The 20,173-nt window shown below is 50.1% G+C and overlaps 1 protein-coding gene across 3 annotated transcripts; it reads right to left on the reverse strand.

Moving 5' to 3' along the window:
• Nucleotides 1-3,724: 3,724 nt before the first annotated feature.
• Nucleotides 3,725-19,493, reverse strand: INPP5E (inositol polyphosphate-5-phosphatase E). Of its 3 annotated transcripts, none has more exons than XM_069747462.1 (11): nucleotides 19,305-19,493; nucleotides 16,118-16,944; nucleotides 15,290-15,413; nucleotides 11,635-11,732; nucleotides 11,089-11,213; nucleotides 10,301-10,420; nucleotides 9,774-9,881; nucleotides 9,361-9,522; nucleotides 8,896-9,011; nucleotides 5,096-5,232; nucleotides 3,725-4,116 (listed from the first exon to the last, which is right to left on the reverse strand). In XM_069747462.1, the coding sequence occupies exons 2-11, from the start codon at nucleotides 16,810-16,812 to the stop codon at nucleotides 3,984-3,986; spliced, it is 1,818 nt and encodes a 605-aa protein (XP_069603563.1). In that variant the 5' UTR covers nucleotides 16,813-16,944; nucleotides 19,305-19,493; the 3' UTR covers nucleotides 3,725-3,983. The 3 variants fall into 3 exon arrangements, with proteins under 3 accessions (XP_069603563.1, XP_069603561.1, XP_069603562.1); XM_069747460.1 differs by having other exon boundaries at nucleotides 19,353-19,483; XM_069747461.1 differs by having other exon boundaries at nucleotides 19,293-19,457.
• Nucleotides 19,494-20,173: the final 680 nt, after the last annotated feature.

A 20,173-nucleotide genomic window follows, 5' to 3' on the forward strand; every position in this document is an offset into this window, starting at 1 on the left:
TTATACACAGATGACAACGAGCCCTTACACGGTGTATTATGGCAGCTAACGTCCTGTTCTGCCATCTTTTGGCCATACTGAGTACTGCAAGGTTCTTTTTCCTTTTGTATATTTAGATTTGTGTCTTATACTTTTTTTTTTTCTGGTTTGTGACCAGTGGTTATAGCTTTTGTTCACTTTTAGGTGAAACTTGTTTAGATATCACAATTATCTAATTAAATCTGACATCCTTAGTAACATAGTAACATAGTTAGTAAGGCCGAAAAAAGACATTTGTCCATCCAGTTCAGCCTATATTCCATCATAATAAATACCCAGATCTACGTCCTTCTACAGAACCTAATAATTGTATGATACAATATTGTTCTGCTCCAGGAAGACATCCAGGCCTCTCTTGAACCCCTCGACTGAGTTCGCCATCACCACCTCCTCAGGCAAGCAATTCCAGATTCTCACTGCCCTAACAGTAAAGAATCCTCTTCTATGTTGGTGGAAAAACCTTCTCTTCTCCAGACGCAAAGAATGCCCCCTTGTGCCCGTCACCTTCCTTGGTATAAACAGATCCTCAGCGAGATATTTGTATTGTCCCCTTATATACTTATACATGGTTATTAGATCGCCCCTCAGTCGTCTTTTTTCTAGACTAAATAATCCTAATTTCGCTAATCTATCTGGGTATTGTAGTTCTCCCATCCCCTTTATTAATTTTGTTGCCCTCCTTTGTACTCTCTCTAGTTCCATTATATCCTTCCTGAGCACCGGTGCCCAAAACTGGACACAGTACTCCATGTGCGGTCTAACTAGGGATTTGTACAGAGGCAGTATAATGCTCTCATCATGTGTATCCAGACCTCTTTTGCACATCCTTGTGCAAGATGTGCATTGGCGTTCACCAGACTGTATTGTATGCATTGTGATGATGGAGGAAAGTGCATTGGTTTCACAACTAAGGCATGTTACTGATGCAGTGAAGACTGGGTTACTGATACATTGTCTGTCATTCTCATGCAGCATCGGGCCTGCAATGCTACAGCTGTAACATCATCTCCGGGGCCAGATACATAGACAAAGGCTGCACAAGCCCCGAAGTCGTCGCCTGCTCGCCCTCGCATAAGGGATTCAAGCAAAGATTCTGCATCAAGACAGAAAGCGGTGAGTGCACGGCCGGCCGGGTCCCTGAGGTCACCAGCCCTTGTGTCCTCCACTTCTCCCCAGAATATATTTGGTAGGTTAGTAAGAATTTGAATGCACTACCTAGGTTAATACGATTAATCCCCACAGTTTTAAGCGTACCCTAAAAACTCATTTGTTCAGACTGGCCTACCGCCTCAATGCATTAACCTAACGATCCCTGTGTGGCCTATTTATAATAAAAAAAAAAAAAAGGTTCCTCGCATCATGTTCTCATACACTTTATGCAGTATTAGCCCTCTGTGTCTGTACTGCTACATACTGGTTCATGCAGCTTTACATGAACACCTGAGCCTTACACTATGGCCGGTCCGAATAACTAAAGCAATTGTTACCATCCACCTCTCGTGTCTCCCCTTTTCCTCATAGTTTGTAAGCTTGCGAGCAGGGCCCTCACTCCTCCTGGTATCTGTTTTGAACTGTATTTCTGTTATGCTGTAATGTCTATTGTCTGTACAAGTCCCCTCTATAATTTGTAAAGCGCTGCGGAATATGTTGGCGCTATATAAATAAAAATTATTATTATTATTATTATTATTAATTTGGGGCAGATGGAAGAATTTCTGGTTAATATTAATGAGCTTTTCAAGATTATACAGTTCTGAGTAAAAGGTTTAGGCAGGTGTTGAAAAAAAATGCTGCAAAGTAAGAAGCTTCCAAAAGTTGAAGTGTTAATAGTTTGCATTTTGTTTAATGATAAAGTGCATGAACAAAATAGAAATGTAAATCTCATCGGTATCTGGTGACCGCCCGTCGCCTCCATCATCGGTATCTGGTGACCGCCCGTCGCCTCCATCATCGGTATCTGGTGACCGCCCGTCGCCTCCATCATCGGTATCTGGTGACCGCCCGTCGCCTCCATCATCGGTATCTGGTGACCGCCCGTCGCCTCCATCATCGGTATCTGGTGACCGCCCGTCGCCTCCATCATTGGTATCTGGTGACCGCCCGTCGCCTCCATCATTGGTATCTGGTGACCGCCCGTCGCCTCCATCATCGGTATCTGGTGACCGCCCGTCGCCTCCATCATCGGTATCTGGTGACCGCCCGTCGCCTCCATCACTTCTTCTCTGTCACTTGCTCAGAATTTTTGAAGGAACTTCAGCACAAGGTTATTGAAAGCTCTTGTAGAAGCTTCCCCAGATCCTAGTCTCTCCATGTGATCCCAGACAGGCTGGATGATGTGGGATCAGGGATCTGTGGGGTCGGACCACCACTTCCAGGACTGTTCTTGGCTGCATGTTTGGGGTAGCTGTCCGGCTGCAGCACCCAATACCTCTGGCTGGTGTTAAGTATCCGAGTCATGCACAAGCCTCGTACACAGATCATCTGGGGTCACTTCTCCAAGATGTTGGGAACAACCTCCTGCCGAGTTACTTCATTCACTGATTTATTTTGTTAATTCAATAGAAAACAACAAAATGCAAACTACCAATTAACATTTCTATTTTTGAAATCATTCTTACTTTGCAGAAGCGTTAGACAGGTGTGGGAAAGAAAATGCTGCAAATTTGTTTAAAAAAAAAATAATATATATATATATATATATATATAATGGCCGTTACAGTCCATCTTCTCTGCTCATTCTTTTTAGTGGTGTTGGGAAAACCTCTGAGCAGCGGCTGTGCGACATCCCGTCACTGTCAGCAGCAGGAGCTGCCGGGTGTGCGGATCCACTGTTGTGATACGGATCTGTGTAACGCAGCCGTGCATCCCCCCAGCCTCGGTCTTCATCTTCTCCTCTGCTTCCTTGGGACTATCTGCTACCTTCTTTAAGATCCTTGGTGTCATGGACAATCCAGATCCTGAGGAGCAGCAATCTCCTGCAGAAATGTGAGGGTCGGACATTGACGTCACTACTATGGAACGATCCCTATGATTCTAAGGTAAAAGGAATGTGAACCATAATTGAGGACGGTAACTTGCATTTTCATGAATGGATCTTCTCTGCATTCTGCACCCGAGACCACCCCAACTATGGACCAATATATGGAGGATCTCCCCCAGTGTCACCCACCAGCAGACTCTGGAGCTCCACGCTGTGGGAAATGGACTCAAACCCCTCCCGTGTCAGGTGATATTTACAGGTGATCATAAAGCTCCTCTTTGTGACGCGAGTCATTGGTCGCCTCTCTGCTGGGAGCAGGCCCCCCTTTTCCAGCGGTAGGACCCCCAATGTGCTTCTCTTGACTGAACCATAATCCTACAATACAATTTCTAAGCGACTTTGTGTTTTGATTCTCCTTCACTATGCATATGATTGCGGTCAGTGAATGCAAATATTCCTGTTAGCAACTTGTCCTGCTTACAGCGGTGAGGACTGGTCACAATGTGTCGGTGAAGGTAGACTTCAGGCCGATGGCTCTTCCCTACAGCGACACATTGGGGCGTACTCAGCAGCTGTGTAGGCAGGACATGCCCAGGAAGGACTTTCAGGTTCTAGATCTCAATAAATGGACACTATTTCTCACTGTTTCCAAGCTGCTGACAGTAGGTGAGTGGCACTGGAATATCAGAGACCACAGAGGCGGAGTTGTTCCAGATAAATATCTATTTACATATATTACAAACTAATATTAGCAGAAGGCCCAGGAATGATTGTGGGGTGCAGAGCGCCCTCTTCAGGCTTGTGGTGAGATGGCAGCACTGTAGACAGTGATTCAGACTCCATTTTGCTGATTCCAAGGGTCCACAGTTGATAATTGCAGAGTTTCTTTGCCCCAGGAGAGGGGTGAGGACATTCCCATTGCAGGCAGCACGGTGTTTCTTCCTCTGATCAGCGCAGCCTCCTGTCAGGAGATGGCGCAGACGCTGCTGTTTTTTTGGTTTTTCACTGCTTGCCGTTTCTGCAGCTCTCGGGAGATTCTCCTTTTGATGCCCAGTAGGTACAACTCGCGGTCAAAGAGTCCAGCCGCCAAGGGGATGCTGCAAGGAGGAAGACACGGGCAACATTACACTAAGCAAACGCCAATACTGAGACGGGTAATATGGATGCAGATGGGGGAGAAATCAGATGTGTGCCGTCGCGCATACTTACCTTACAAGGAACACCTACGGTGAAAAGATAGGTGGCAGAAAGTGGACTAATCCTCAAATTTATTTCAGGAACCTAAACATAGACAGGGTAGTTCAGTCAGCAAAACCAGTGTGTCTTGATCAGAAGGTCTGAATGATTCTCAACCATGACTTTCTGGTCAAAACACACTGGTTTTGCTGACTGAACTGTCCTGTCTAGATTAAGGCTCCTGAAATAAATGTGAAGATTTTAGTCCACTCATGCAGGGCCGGATAGCTTTCCCCCGTCTGACAAGCGCATGTGGCTGTACACCTGTAGGAGCAGTATACTGCAAGACTGATGAGCTGGAGCCCCCATCCCCCATTATCATATCATTGGGGGTCCAGACACAGATGTATAGCCACTGACCTCCTGAAAAATCTCCTTTAACCCCCCCCCCCCCGGAGAGTTGAATTGGGTCCGAAACCACCCAGCAGACACGGGTGGGTAATTTGTTACTTTATCAGCCCGGTCTCATAGGGAGCCATGCAGCCTCTGGATGGTGATAATACGATTTCTGATGGGTCCACCCACTGGCATTAACTAGATCTCAGGGGACAACTTCTTTTATTTATTTGTCTGCTTATCGGTGGGGATCTAACCAGTGGGCTCCGCACCAAGCGGCGGAACATGGCAAATCTTTCCCCACCGCCGCTCCGTTCATTCTCTATAGTGCTGCGCTTGGTTTTTCAGGAAGTGAAAGAATAAACAGCGGTGGTCGACAGGAGTACCTCATTCTGCCTCACACAGGGGTCAGACCCTCACACCGATCCTGTGGATAAATGTTGAACAGTTGTCCACTGAGAATTAGATATCATAGCACAGACCCCGGGGGGCGTCAATTCTTACTTGTCTCGGCCGGGTCTAATCCTCACTTGAAATAGTCCGAATACAGGCCGGTGGTCGGAGGTCTTCACCAGGGAGCAGGAGGCGTACTTCAGGACGTGGATATCGCCCTTATTCCGGCTCTTGTACACCACCCGATCCTGCGGACAGCCAGAGATTAGTGTGCAGCCTGTAGTCCCCCCCAATACTGCAGTACATCACTTACTGAGGTAACGGTGGTTATATTAGAGGGTGGCTATGTGCGGCCACCTCCATTACCTCACATAGGATCAACTGATGTTTGAAGGGGCAACTTGAGCAGGAGGACGTGCCCAGTGTGAGAGGCTATGACCCTTTCACCATATGAAGCCCCTTCTGGAAAAACAGCAGTTTTGTCTATTAGGATGGGTGTAATGTTATATTTGAATTGCAAACAAAAAAGGTGTGTAATCTAGATAGAATATTGATTTAGAGGAAACCTGGCTGGAAAATCTAGTATAAGGTGACACCAGAGCTGCTTTTTCCAGGAGTCCACACTTTATAATAATTTCCCAATGTTTCCATGTATCTGTTGTAACAGTGCTGCTCTCTTGGGAGGATCTGAGGTGTTACAGGAACCATTTCTATTTAAAGTCCAGCTGGTTATTTCATTTCTCATAAACCATATCACAGGAAACTCAAATACAGCCTTTGTCCCGGTATAAAGTAAAAAGTCCATACAATAGGCTGGATAGCCCGCCTGGCTTAGACTCCAGCTTCTTTTTTTTTAATCAAATAGATTTTTATTAATTTATAAAATGCAATAAACATTTAACAATAACACATGTTTTTCAATCCCCCCCCCCCCAGCATTAACCCCCCTTTACCCATCCCACCCCCCTTCATCCCCATCTCTTCCCACTTGGACAGCTCACGTCTTTCTTTTAGCATTATATACTTTAGTATAATATAATGTCCTTCGCTATGAATTTATATACCATTATTTTATAGGCGAAACCTCCTCAGGCCTATTTTCCCTTAATCTCCTCCTAACCCAATTCCAACCAAGGCATCCACAATTTGTCATACAGAACCATTTTCCCTCTTTTCTGATAGACTCCCTTTTCTAAGGCTATGACCTTCCCCCCATACTTGATGCATTCTCCCCTTTCATCCAGTTTCTTGCTATGACCTTCCGAGCCATGTATAACAGTCTAGCGATTGCTATTTTCAATGTGTTATCTACAATTATCTTATCCACATATCCCAGCACGCACACCACTGGTTTCCTTGGAATTACACATCTATACGCCCCTTCTATCCGGCTGAGAACCACTAACCAGAAGACAGTCAACCTCGGACACGACCAGAGCATGTGGAACATTCTGGCATTATCATTCCTACACCTAGGGCATTCCGAATCGGGTCTCAACCCAGCTCTATATAGAACATCCGGAGACCTATATACTCTTGTGTATAACAAAGCTGAGAGAGTATACGGCTCATTCATTGGTATCTTCGGTACCCATTCTAAAACAGATTCCCATGTTTCGTCCTCCAAGCGACCCAGCTCTTTCCTATTTAGCCCTCGCACCAAACGGATATCCCAATAAGTAAGTATGGAGTAAGTTCTTATATAAGGAACAGATAACACCCCTCGATGTTCCCGCACCGCTGATATATTCCAATACTAAGTCACTTTGGATTTTGAGGCAATACCCCTATTCTGAGCCACAAAGGCTTGTCGAACTTGTGCATATTGATAACCCCCGGATGTCTTGAGGCCATAGACTGCAGCTGGGAAAAGGACTTCAACTCCCGTCGCTCTAAAATCTGATAAACATATCTAATCCCTTTAGCCTGCCATCCTGATATACATCCCATTGCCAAAAATTCTGGTCAATTATTATTAAACCATAGTGGAGAAAACCTGGTAAGACAAGTGACCCCACGAATATGTTTGACTCTTCCCCATATTTTATATATCAAAAGCAATGTTGGATATATTTTCCCGAGCATCCCAAGGGAGCCAAGACTTCAGCTTCTTAGTCCTTTAGCAAAGGCACCCAATCCAGGAGATCTGCACACCTCCATACACACTGACAAGTGTGAGACAAACAGGTCTCATTTTACACAGTGAACCACACCCAGGGGTGGAGATATGGTGAGCAGCCCTCTCTCCCAACACTTCAGCTGCTCATAATCAACCTGTAGTGGCCGATTAACCCCTTTTAGCTCTATATGTACTAAAGCATGGCTCCAGGTTTATCTCCCATCCACTATGTGTCTTAACAGCCACCTTGCACTGTATAATACACTTTTTCTGAGTTGAGGTGGTTGGGTGTCTCCAGTGTAAAATCTAGTACACGATATGGTTTGCGCTCCGCTGTGGTGGGGATGGCGCTGCCAGTATACACTGTAGACAGAAATTACCGGTCTCAGGACTAACACAAAAATAGATTCAACTGGAGCGCGCTGAATTTTTTATCATTAAATAATATCGATGCAAATTTGGTATTTCCATAATTATTCTGACCCGCAGATTCATGATTCTAGGTCATTCTTACCACAGAATGAACGCAGGAAAAACCAAAAGGCAAAAAACAGGGTTAGGCTGGTTTCACACGTCATTGGCTCCGGTATGTGAGGTGACAGTTTCCTCACGTTCCGGAGCCACTGACACACGTAGACACAGTGAAATCAATGCATCTGTGCAGATGTCATTGATTTTTTGCGGACCGTGTCTCCGTGTGCCAAACACGGAGACATGTCCGTGTTCCTGGGAGCGCACGGATTACATGGACCCATTAAAGTCAATGGGTCCATGTAAAACACGTACCGCACACGGACGTTGTCCGTGTGCAGTCCGTGTGCCGTGCAGGAGACAGTGCTACTGTAAGCGCTGTCCCCCCCACTGGTGCTGAAGCCACGATTCATATCTTCCCTGCAGCAGCGTTTGCTGTAGAGAAGATATGAATAATCGTGTTTAAAATAAATATCCATGTGCCCACCCCCCTCCCACCCTCTGTGCGCCCCCCCCGCTGTTAAAATACTCACCCGACTCCCTCGCTGGCTGGCGCTGCTTCCTGTCCTGGCCGCATCTTCTACTGTTTGAGCGGTCACGTGGGGCCAACCATTACAATCATGAATATGCGACTCCACCTCCCATAGGGGTGGAGCCGCATATTCATTACTGTAAATGAGCGGCCCCACGTGACGGCTCATACAGTAGAAGGTGCGGCCAGGACAGGAAGCGAGGGAGTCGGGTGAGTATTTTAACAAGCTCTTATACCACTATCGACAGACAAATGATGCTAATGGCTCTAGAATGAAGAGGAAAAAATGGAAGTTGTAAAAAGAAAAACTGGCTGTGACGATGAGGGGTAAGAAGAGGAGCAGTAAGCTGTAGTTTAAAAATCCACTGGATAGTTTGGGAGAAAAATCTATATGCAAATAAAGTGCTCGGAGCAGCGCACGCGGAGGTCGCGCCGCCGGGAGCAGCGCAGGCGGAGGTCACATGATCCAGAGGCAGGGCAACACAATGCAGAGCACCTGCTCTCCAACACCTTCACTGGCCCAGTACTGTCAGGTATTGCAGTGGGGGAGGAGCTAGCCAGTGTAACGGTCAAGGAGAGGCTCTGGATCACATGACTCCTCCCACAGTGAGCCAAACCCCTAATTTGTATATAAACAAGGAAAATGTTCTATCCAGCGGATTTCTAAACCTATGTCTTCTGTTAGAGCAAGGACTCCTTCAAGGACGTCTATTCATGTTGATACCAAGTTGAGAGCTTTAACATATGACACATATGAGGGGGTTCAGGTCCCCCCAGCTTTTCTCTTACCGTATAGGACGGTGTTCTCTGCTTGGATGTGCTGTCATAATCGTCACAGCCGATGTCAAACTTATACGTGGGGAGAAACTGAATAGCAGCCTCTTCAAATCCCTTAAATATTGACCCTGGACAGAAAGAGAAATACTAAGCTTATGAGAGTGCAAAGGAGGAGCAGCATTCGGGGTCTCAATGTAATCCGAGGCTGAGCAGATGGCGGCCTGCGCTCATTTTCCAGCTCAGATTTGTTCACCTGCACCTCGGTCTCCTCTTTCCTAATCCATGACTTTTGCTGACGCCCCTAAATCCTACGTCCGTCTGCAGCGGGGGAAGGGTGCACTGCAGTATATACTAATCTGTTATTGTACATTTGTTACAAGGTTACCGCTCCGCTGCTGCTATTCTCGCTCATATGAACTTTCACCACTGAAGAAGCGAAAAAATAAAATAATAAATTAGCATCAAATCCACCATTACCGTCGTTCATCTCTTTGATCAGCTGGTCGTACTGCAGCAGCCGCGACATATCTAGCTCCGGTTTACGTTGTAAAATGGAGTTCACCCCTGAACGATCTTTGTTCAAACGGAAGTTAAAGTCACCAAACCAGAAAACTTCATCAAAGCGGCTTGTAACATCCACTGGAAGGTCAAGCAGAGGAGACACACGGTTGGGGCGACCAATGTCAGATGGAGAAGAAATTATTATCCATGCAGGAACTATCTGTGCATCCCCTTATACAGTGGCACCATTCACTACTGGTGGAACCTTCCAATATTACTACACTGCCTCTAGAGGCAGAAGGTGGAAGTACAGCTCATCAGGGATCACGCGGGGTGTGCGGTTGCAGACTAATGAGCAGAACAAGACACCGGGGACTGATCGTACTCACAGGGATTGGAGCGGTACGGGTTGGTGTCAGGAATATTACGAGGTAGTGCCAAACCCTCAACTATTTTCTTGTAGTCGAGGATCCTCTCGATGACTTTGCCATCTCCGGCTGCCAAAAGAAACACTCAGATCAGAATGGATGGACACAGGGTTCGCCTTCAGAGTTTTTACTGAATGGCTCATAAATAACCAGATCATTATTTTCTCATCCTCTCATATCAAAATCTCTGGTTGCTGCCACTGAATTAACAAGAAATTGTCACTAATACCCAGAAGCTAAAACCATTTTCTCGCCTTGTCCTCTCACACAGATGATAGTCTGTTACAGTGTATCCGAGGACACAACCCCACACTAATGAGCAGGGCTAGGTCCGCAAAGGATTTAAGCGTTGGACTACAAACAAGAATGTTCCTATTTACTGACAACAAGCAGAGCTCCTTAGAATGGACAGAGCAGAAAGTCTATTAGAAGGTGCATAGTCACTATTGGGTCGAGGGTCACACACAGCAGCTTGGACATATTCTTACATGTGAAATGCGACGTAATCAAGAGGAAGGAGGTTCCGAAAAAAGTGAAGGACACGGCGAGGGCTCCCTTGGTTTTGATCTGTGAGACGATCCGTGTGGTGACCGTGGCATATTCCACTTCTATAGAAGAAAACACATCAGAATCAATTCACACAGGGATAGGATCCCATCACATTGTCCTGCTGACGCCTCCAAAGCTTTAGGACTTCCTGTAAAATCCACACAATGTGTACAGCGGCATACCGTCAATCCAACCCGTCAGTGCCGGATTATCTGATGTTCTGGATTACTGGTATGCCCTTAGAAAAGTCTAACACAGACCTCAAACATTCAGAATGGCCCGTGGCCCTGAACTCCTTATGAAGTAATTGTCATCAAAGATGAGCGAGTAAATTCCCAGGACCCTGGAACAATGGTCAGGTCAGTAGTCCGCAGCCACTAAATAGGAGCCCAGTGAACCTCCTCCAACCCGCAGGCATCATGGACACCTCTTCTGATTTGCTGGCTCAGCAAGACGTCACCTCAATAGGGTAAAGCCAGGCCTACAATGAGGTGCCTGGGATTCCTGCAGGTAGGAGGTTCACTTCTGGTGACCATGAACTACGAACATGGCTGATTGTCCAGGGTCCTTTAAATGTATTCGCTGATCTCTAGCTTCTGCGCACTGGCCCCGCTCTGCTAATGACCCCTGCAGCTCCCAAGCCTATGGACACTAGCCGCTGCTTTCTCTGTGATATGAGCTGATCACAGGAGACCCACATGTGGAAAGCAGCGAGAACATATCTTACCAGAGCAGAACCAGATCAGGTCTCGTCGGATGAAGACTGACAGGTAGAGGACGCCATGAGCACTGGAGTGGAGTAGCACGTAATGTGGTCCCAGGGTCTCCTGGAGTCGGACCTCCCACTCCCGCCTGTGAATACACACAAGGGTTACAATCTAAGAGACTACTTAATGGCTGTGCCGCTAGGAAATGGCGGCTTCGGTCACAACTACCCACAGGGATGAAAGGACGGAGCCCCCAGGAAAGAGTGTGAGATAGCAATCACAAGTACAAGTGTGCACAGCGATGGAGATGGCGGCTTCACTGCACATTCTATGTCCCGGTTACAGGTAGAAAGGGTCATGGGATATAGACACAGCCTCAGGCAATTACTGTACAGAGTGTATCACACTGTGAAACAGATTCTCCCTCCCAAATACAGCGCTGCTCTGTGGCCATGTCTGGTACTGCAGATCTGTCATGTTCACATGAATCACAGACCAATGTGATAACAAAAGAGAGCAGATACGATTCTCCAATCTCACAGATATAAAATGATTGGGGCACTGACCGGTCCGGGCTTCCTTCTTGGACGCCAATAACATACATGTCTTGTGCAAAATCATCATCTGACGGCAGCAAGAAATCATCCAGGGTCTCCGGGAGCTCCTGCATGAAGCAGAAGGAAGGAAACTTCACACACAAGGATACATGAACCCACGTCTGTATAACCCCACGTTACCCTGAACGTCTGCAGACTAATGTGATTATTGACTGCGAGATATACAACTATACCGCACATCTGTCCACCCACCACAAGCAACTGTATCAAAGAATAATACAATGCAAGTCGTGTGTTACTGCGGAACATCAGCAGCTTTCATACATCCTGGGTAATGCAGGAAACAAGTGAGGTATCAGAAAACCCATTATTCTGGCATCTGATAATCCGTAATTAGCTTATGATTCTGGATGCATGCCTCCCGAGTGTCAGAGGAGCATCAGTACTGATATCCAGGGGTAAGAGGGCACAGAGGAACGTCACTACCGATATCCCGGGGTAAGAGGGCACAGAGGAACCTCACTACCGATATCCCGGGGTAAGAGGGCACAGAGGAACCTCACTACCGATATCCCGGGGTAAGAGGGCACAGAGGAGCATCACTACTGATATCCCGGGGTAAGAGGGCACAGAGGAGCATCTCTACTGATATCCTGGGGTAAGAGAGCACAGAGGAACGTCACTACCGATATCCCGGGGTAAGAGGGCACAGAGGAACCTCACTACTGATATTCTGGGGTAAGAGGGCACAGAAGAGCATCACTACTGATATCCTGGGGTAAAAGGGGACAGAGGAGCATCACTACCGATATCCTGGGGTAAGAGAGCACAGAGGAACGTCACTACCGATATCCCGGGGTAAGAGGGCACAGAAGAGCATCACTACTGATATCCTGGGGTAAGAGGGCACAGAAGAGCATCACTACTGATATCCTGGGGTAAGAGGGCAGAGAGGAGCATCACTACGGATATCCTGGGGTAAGAGGGCACAGAAGAGCATCACTACTGATATCCTGTGGTAAAAGGGCACAGAGGAGCATCACTACGGATATCCTGGGGTAAGAGGGCACAGAAGAGCATCACTACTGATATCCTGGGGTAAGAGGGCACAGAGGAGCATCACTACTGATATCCTGGGGTAAGAGAGCACAGAGGAACGTCACTACCGATATCCCGGGGTAAGAGGGCACAGAGGAACCTCACTACTGATATCCTGGGGTAAGAGGGCACAGAAGAGCATCACTACTGATATCCCAGGGTCAGAGGGCACAGAGGAGCATCACTACGGATATCCTGGGGTAAGAGGGCACAGAAGAGCATCACTACGGATATCCTGGGGTAAGAGGGCACAGAGGAGCGTCACTACTGATATTCTGGGGTAATAAGGCACAGAGAAGCATCCCTGCTGATATCCTGGGGTAAGAGAGCACAGAAGAGCATCACTACCGATAATGCCGGGGTAAGAGGGCACAGAGGAACCTCACGACTGATATCCTGGGGAAAGAGGGCACAGAAGAGCATCACTACTGATATCTTGGGGTAAGAGGGCAAAGAAGAGCATCACTACTGATACCCCGGGGTAAGAGGGCACAAAAAAGCATCACTACCGATTTCCAGGGGCAAGAGAGCACAGAAGAGCGTCACTACTGAAATCCCGGGGTAAGAAAGAACAGAGGAGCGTCACAACTGATATCCTGAGGTAAGAAAGCACAGAAGAGCGTCACTATTGATATACTGGGTGCAACCCCCGACCTACTGTCTCCTTCCCCACAATCCTGTAGAATATAAGCCCCCAAGGGCAGGGTCATCTCCCCTCTGCACCAGTCTGTCATTGTTAGTTTTGTTTACTGTAAGTGATATTTGTATTTTGCTGTAACCCCTTCTCATGTACAGCACCATGGAATTAATGGTGCTATATAAATAATAATAATAATAAAGAGGGCACAGAAGAGCATCACTACTGATATCCTGGGGTAAGAGGGCACAGAGGAACGTCACAACTGATATCCCGGGGTAAGAGAGCACAGAAGAGCGTCACTACTGATATCCTGGGGTAAGAGGGCACAGAGGAATGTAACTACAGATATCCCAGGGTAAGAGGGCACAGAGGAATGTAACTACTGATACCCCAGGGTAAGAGAGCACAGAAGAGCGTCACTACCGATATCCCGGGGTAAGAGGGCACAGAGGAGCATCACTACTGATATCCCGGGGTAAGAGGGCACAGAGGAGCATCACTACTGATATCCCGGGGTAAGAGAGCACAGAGGAGGGTCACTACTGATATCCGGGGGTAAGAGGGCACAGAGGAGCGTCACTACTGATATCCCGGGGTAAGAGGGCACAGAAGAGCATCACTACTGATATCCCGGGGTAAGAGGGCACAGAGGAGCGTCACTACTGATATCCCGGGGTAAGAGGGCACAGAGGAGCGTCACTACTGATATCCCGGGGTAAGAGAGCACAGAAGAGCGTCACTACTGATATCCCGGGGGAAGAGGGCACAGAAGAGCGTCACTACTGATATCCCGGGGTAAGAGGGCACAGAGGAGCGTCACTACTGATATCCCGGGGTAAGAGGGCACAGAGGAGCGTCACTACTGATATCCCGGGGTAAGAGAGCACAGAGGAGCGTCACTACTGATATCCCGGGGGAAGAGGGCACAGAAGAGCGTCACTACTGATATCCCGGGGTAAGAGAGCACAGAGGAGCGTCACTACTGATATCCGGGGGTAAGAGAGCACAGAGGAGCATCACTACTGATATCCCGGGGTAAGAGAGCACAGAGGAGCATCACTACTGATATCCCGGGGTAAGAGGGCACAGAGGAGCATCACTACTGATATCCCGGGGTAAGAGGGCACAGAGGAGCATCACTACGGATATCCTGGGGTAAGAGGGCACAGAGGAGCATCACTACGGATATCCTGGGGTAAGAGGGCACAGAGGAACCTCACTACTGATATCCCAGGATAAGGCGACATCAGGTGCAGAGAACATGAGGAATCAGAAAGTGCTTCATGCTATAAAGAGTTAAGGGCCTGACACCCCAGGGACGGCACAATTCTCAGTACAGGAAAGACTGTATTTATAGCCTCCCCTGGATGGTATCGGTAAATATAGAGTGTAGCGTAAGAAATGGAAAGAGTTTCTTATACTCATGACAAAAACAAGGGGTCCAAATAATGAATTACAGTAGAACAAAATCCCAGCTGAGCCCCGCACATAGGAGCCAAGTAACGGACCTAATTATTAAACGAACAGAGCTATTAGAGGATGGAGGTGTTACATCAGTGACAGCCCCATCTACACCTCTGCTTGCAGCGCCGTTATCTGTTACGGGGATGGGGGGACTCCGGGCACCTGTGGTTATAGCAGATAAGTGTACATGATCTATGTTATTATGGGGGCAGTGGCATTTTCCTCGCTGTCTCCGAGACCTCGTCCAAAGAAGTCAATTACATTATAGAAAACAGTGGAGGGTGGGGGGGATGCAGCTGCAGCATGTCTGCCTGAGAGTCTATGTGGTCCTCATGCTGTGAAGTGAGAGGGATAACAGCAGCGTGGAGACATCTGATTGGTCAGAGAACCCTAGCAGGAGCCCACTCACTCAACAAGCATGCTGCACATTCTGCTGCCTCTGCGCCATCCTCCTCGTCTCACCTTGCGTCCCTGCATGTTCCACGTAGCAATGAAAACTCGCAGCAGCCTCTCTGGGAAATATCGATCTAGTTCCTCAGCTCCGAGCAACGCGCCGCTGGCCAAGAGACTCCCCTCCAAATAACTCCTGAGAAGACAGGAAACAGTCTGCAGTGGTCTTAGGGGGATCATCGAATACCTGTGAGGTCTGTATGTACCCGAATGGCCCACCATGCACGGATGCAGCACACATACTTATAATACACAGCTTCTAGTCACTTATTGGGGGCACACAATTACAATAAAGAAAGTTGCAGACACTTTTTTTTTGAGAAATTGAGAACTGTGAAGTATTTTAGGTTTAATTGTAACTTCACATAGATGACACTGGGGGAGGAATGAGCACATCACCCGCAGAGATCTCCAAATCTCACATACAGCGATTCATTATAGGGACTGAACAGCAAAGGCTCATCCCCACCTTTCTCCACTGCCCTGTAGCAATATCATGTACATCCAAGTGAACACTGCAGCCAATCACTGATGCTGGCAGCATGAGGAGGCTGCAGTGGTCATGTGGAAGAGATCATGGCCCCCATGGGTCACTTATCTCAACTCTCAATTACATCTGTAATTTATCAAAATATTGAACCTATTAAAAAATAAATTAAAGGGCTGCAGAGTTCAATATTGCATGCATGAGCCCCCGAAATAAAAGCACGTTTCGACCCATGTTTATATCTCTCACATGGGGCAACTTATGGCCATACGGATCCCAAACACAGGTATCCCCCGAGCCAAATACAAATAATCCCGGGCACACTGCGCCCCAGATTTCGGGGGTTGCCTCACCTGTTGCGGACATCCTTGGAGCGGAGGGGGGTGAGAAGGCTGTAGGTGCTTTTCATGGACTCATTGGAGTGGAGGTCGCAGCCTGCCCCGTTCAGTCGTGTGTCGCCCAGGCTGCTGCTATGGCGGAGAAGCTGCTGGTGCTTATAATCCCTGTAATCCAGCTCCATCCTATTAGTCGTCCTCGGTGTCCTCAGACTCGTGTTGGCTTCTAACTGGGGGAGAAGCTGCAGGGGCTTGGTGTGTGCGAGACAAGGTTTATGACTGATTTTTGGGAACCTTGACACCATGCTGGCCTGCAAGTGAGCGGTCCCTGATGACTCGGCTGCCAGATCCTCGATAGCAGAGGCTTCCTGGAGAGACCCGGTAGAGGAGCCACTTTCATTAGGGTCCGTTAAGCTCCCCTGGCTCGCCTTAAACCTCCGGCGCCAGCTCTGGTCATCCAGGGAGAAGGCTCGTTCCAGTCTTCGCAGGCGCGGCTTTGGTCTGATGGGGGGTTTGGGTATGACATGATTTGTAAGGTTCTTACTGAGCGGCGGAGCGGCATCCGTCTGCTGCTCTATCCAGTCCCTGATCTCCTGCTCTTTGTGTACGGTCAGGTCAGAGCCATCCATCATCACATCATCATCCACTAAGACACGTCCCAGGTCAGAAGACTCAGAGGTTTGAGACATCTTCACTTCCATCCTTGTGGGCATGGTGGTTGCACGTTACAGCTTATTAATGTCCCTGACATGCATGAAGGAAAGACAAACCGAGCTCCGGCCACAGATCAGGGCCTCCATCCTGAGGAGGGTGAGGACTGCTGGCATCACTGCACAGGGCAAGATCTGCAATGAGAGACATGAGACGATCAGCCCTGGCAGGTTCCTATAGATACGGACGCTCCGCACACAGGACTCGCGGGGAAACTCCGACTACTGCTCAGTTACTCCCTGCACTACTGAGGTAATCAGGACGGAGTCCCCTCGGACAACACCCCGAAATAGAGGAACACCTCACTCAAAACGTTACATCCGGGGTTCAGTAGTGACCACGGCACGAGAATGTCAGGACCTGTACATTCCCGGACACACAAACTAGATGATGATGGGGGTCATTGTCCTTTCCACCAACTACAGCCATAACCAGGGGAACAAATGGAGTAACAGGAGCATCAACAGATAAGAGGTGGGGGCGCAAAATGACATCTGCCTGCCGCAGACATTGGGGTGGGACCACTGCCTCCCGCAGACATCAGGGTGAGACCACTGCCCCCCGCAGACATCGGGGTGAGACCACTGCGTCCCGCAGACATCGGGGTGAGACCAATGCCCCCCGCAGACATCGGGGTGAGACCACTGCCTCCCGCAGACATCGGGGTGAGACCACTGCCTCCCGCAGACATCGGGGTGAGACCACTGCCTCCCGCAGACATCGGGGTGAGACCACTGCCTCCCGCAGACATCAGGGTGAGACCACTGCCTCCCGCAGACATCGGGGTGAGACCACTGCCTCCCGCAGACATCGGGGTGAGACCACTGCCTCCCGCAGACATCGGGGTGAGACCACTGCCTCCCGCAGACATCGGGGTGAGACCACTGCCTCCCGCAGACATCGGGGTGAGACCACTGCCTCCCGCAGACATCGGGGTGAGACCACTGCCTCCCGCAGACATCGGGGTGAGACCACTGCCTCCCGCAGACATCGGGGTGAGACCACTGCCTCCCGCAGACATCAGGGTGACCACTGCCTCCCGCAGACGTCGGGGTGAGACCACTGCCTCCCGCAGACATCAGGGTGAGACCACTGCCCCCCGCAGACATCGGGGTGAGACCACTGCCTCCCGCAGACATCGGGGTGAGACCACTGCCTCCCGCAGACATCAGGGTGAGACCACTGCCCCCCGCAGACATCGGGGTGACCACTGCCTTCCGCAGACATCAGGGTGACCACTGCCTCCCGCAGACATCAGGGTGAGACCACTGCCCCCCGCAGACATCGGGGTGACCACTGCCTTCCGCAGACATCAGGGTGACCACTGCCCCCCGCAGACATCGGGGTGAGACCAATGCCCCCCGCAGACATCGGGGTGACCACTGCCTCCCGCAGACATCGGGGTGAGACCACTGCCTCCCGCAGACATCGGGGTGGGACCACTGCCTCCCGCAGACATCGGGGTGACCACTGCCTCCCGCAGACATCGGGGTGAGACCACTGCCCCCCGCAGACATCGGGGTGAGACCACTGCCCCCCGCAGACATCGGGGTGAGACCAATGCCCCCCGCAGACATCGGGGTGACCACTGCCTCCCGCAGACATCGGGGTGAGACCACTGCCTCCCGCAGACATCGGGGTGGGACCACTGCCTCCCGCAGACATCGGGGTGACCACTGCCTTCCGCAGACATCAGGGTGACCACTGCCCCCCGCAGACATCGGGGTGAGACCAATGCCCCCCGCAGACATCGGGGTGACCACTGCCTCCCGCAGACATCGGGGTGAGACCACTGCCTCCCGCAGACATCGGGGTGGGACCACTGCCTCCCGCAGACATCGGGGTGACCACTGCCTCCCGCAGACATCGGGGTGAGACCACTGCCCCCCGCAGACATCGGGGTGAGACCACTGCCCCCCGCAGACATCGGGGTGAGACCAATGCCCCCCGCAGACATCGGGGTGACCACTGCCTCCCGCAGACATCGGGGTGAGACCACTGCCTCCCGCAGACATCGGGGTGGGACCACTGCCTCCCGCAGACATCGGGGTGACCACTGCCTCCCGCAGACATCGGGGTGAGACCACTGCCCCCCGCAGACATCGGGGTGAGACCACTGCCCCCCGCAGACATCAGGGTGAGACCACTGCCCCCCGCAGACATCGGGGTGAGACCACTGCCCCCCGCAGACATCGGGGTGAGACCACTGCCTCCCGCAGACATCGGGGTGAGACCACTGCCCCCCGCAGACATCGGGGTGAGACCACTGCCTCCCGCAGACATCGGGGTGAGACCACTGCCCCCCGCAGACATCGGGGTGAGACCACTGCCTCCCGCAGACATCGGGGTGAGACCACTGCCTCCCGCAGACATCGGGGTGAGACCACTGCCTCCCGCAGACATCGGGGTGAGACCACTGCCTCCCGCAGACATCGGGGTGAGACCACTGCCTCCCGCAGACATCGGGGTGACCTCTCCTCACCAGATACTTCACCTCAGTCGCAGGCAGCCCCAGGTCTCTGCTCGCTGATATTACACTCACCGCCGAGTACCTCGGGTGACCAAACCCCCCATCCCGCACCTAGTAACCAGCACAATGTGACAATGAGCATCTTAGAGACGAGAAAACCAGGAGACTGCCCACAGCGGCCCCTAGCGGTGGGAGGAAGTCACCACACATACTGCACACAGCGGCCTCTGGAGGTAGGAGAAGGTCACCGCACAGACTGCCCACAGCGGCCCCTAGCGGTGGGAGGAAGTCACCACACATACTGCACACAGCGGCCTCTGGAGGTAGGAGAAGGTCACCGCACAGACTGCCCACAGCGGCCCCTAGCGGTGGGAGGAGGTCACCACACATACTGCACACAGCGGCCTCTGGAGGTAGGAGAAGGTCACCGCGCAGACTGCGCACAGCGGCCTCTGGAGGTGGGAGGAAGTCACCACACATACTGCGCACAGCGGCCTCTGGAGGTGGGAGGAAGTCACCACACATACTGCGCACAGCGGCCTCTGGAGGTGGGAGGAGATCATCGCTCTCATAGCGGCAACTGTTGGTCACTGCACAGAGGCCCCTTCTATAGAATGGCGCATTTATTTGCTCTGGCCGCTTATTAGAGCGGTGTCATTGCTGGATATACCCCTTTATTAATAAGTCCCGGGAGGAGAATAACAAATATGAAAAAACTCTTTACCTTATTGATCGGATGTTTATCCAGAGTCAGCGTCACTGCCAACCTTTCTCTACCTTTATGTGACATTTTCGATTCTCTCATTGTCGCCTTGTTCTGTTCAGATCAGACATGGAGGTTTCTAGCATGCCAAAACTGCAACAAAAAAAACAAGGAAAACATGCTTTTTTAC

This window comes from Ranitomeya imitator, chromosome 2, assembly GCF_032444005.1.
Source record: "Ranitomeya imitator isolate aRanImi1 chromosome 2, aRanImi1.pri, whole genome shotgun sequence".
Classification (NCBI taxonomy): Eukaryota; Metazoa; Chordata; class Amphibia; order Anura; family Dendrobatidae; genus Ranitomeya; species Ranitomeya imitator.

Excerpts from the sequence above, each read along its gene's own strand:
- INPP5E (XM_069747462.1), bottom strand. The coding sequence starts at position 16,812 with ATGCCCACAAGGATGGAAGTGAAGATGTCTCAAACCTCTGAGTCTTCT. Across the intron at positions 10,421-11,088 it reads CCTGATCTGGTTCTGCTCTG|AAGTGGAATATGCCACGGTC; the intron begins GTAAGATATGTT and ends TTTCTTCTATAG. Across the intron at positions 4,117-5,095 it reads ATTAGACCCGGCCGAGACAA|CATCCCCTTGGCGGCTGGAC; the intron begins GTAAGAATTGAC and ends TCCTCCTTGCAG.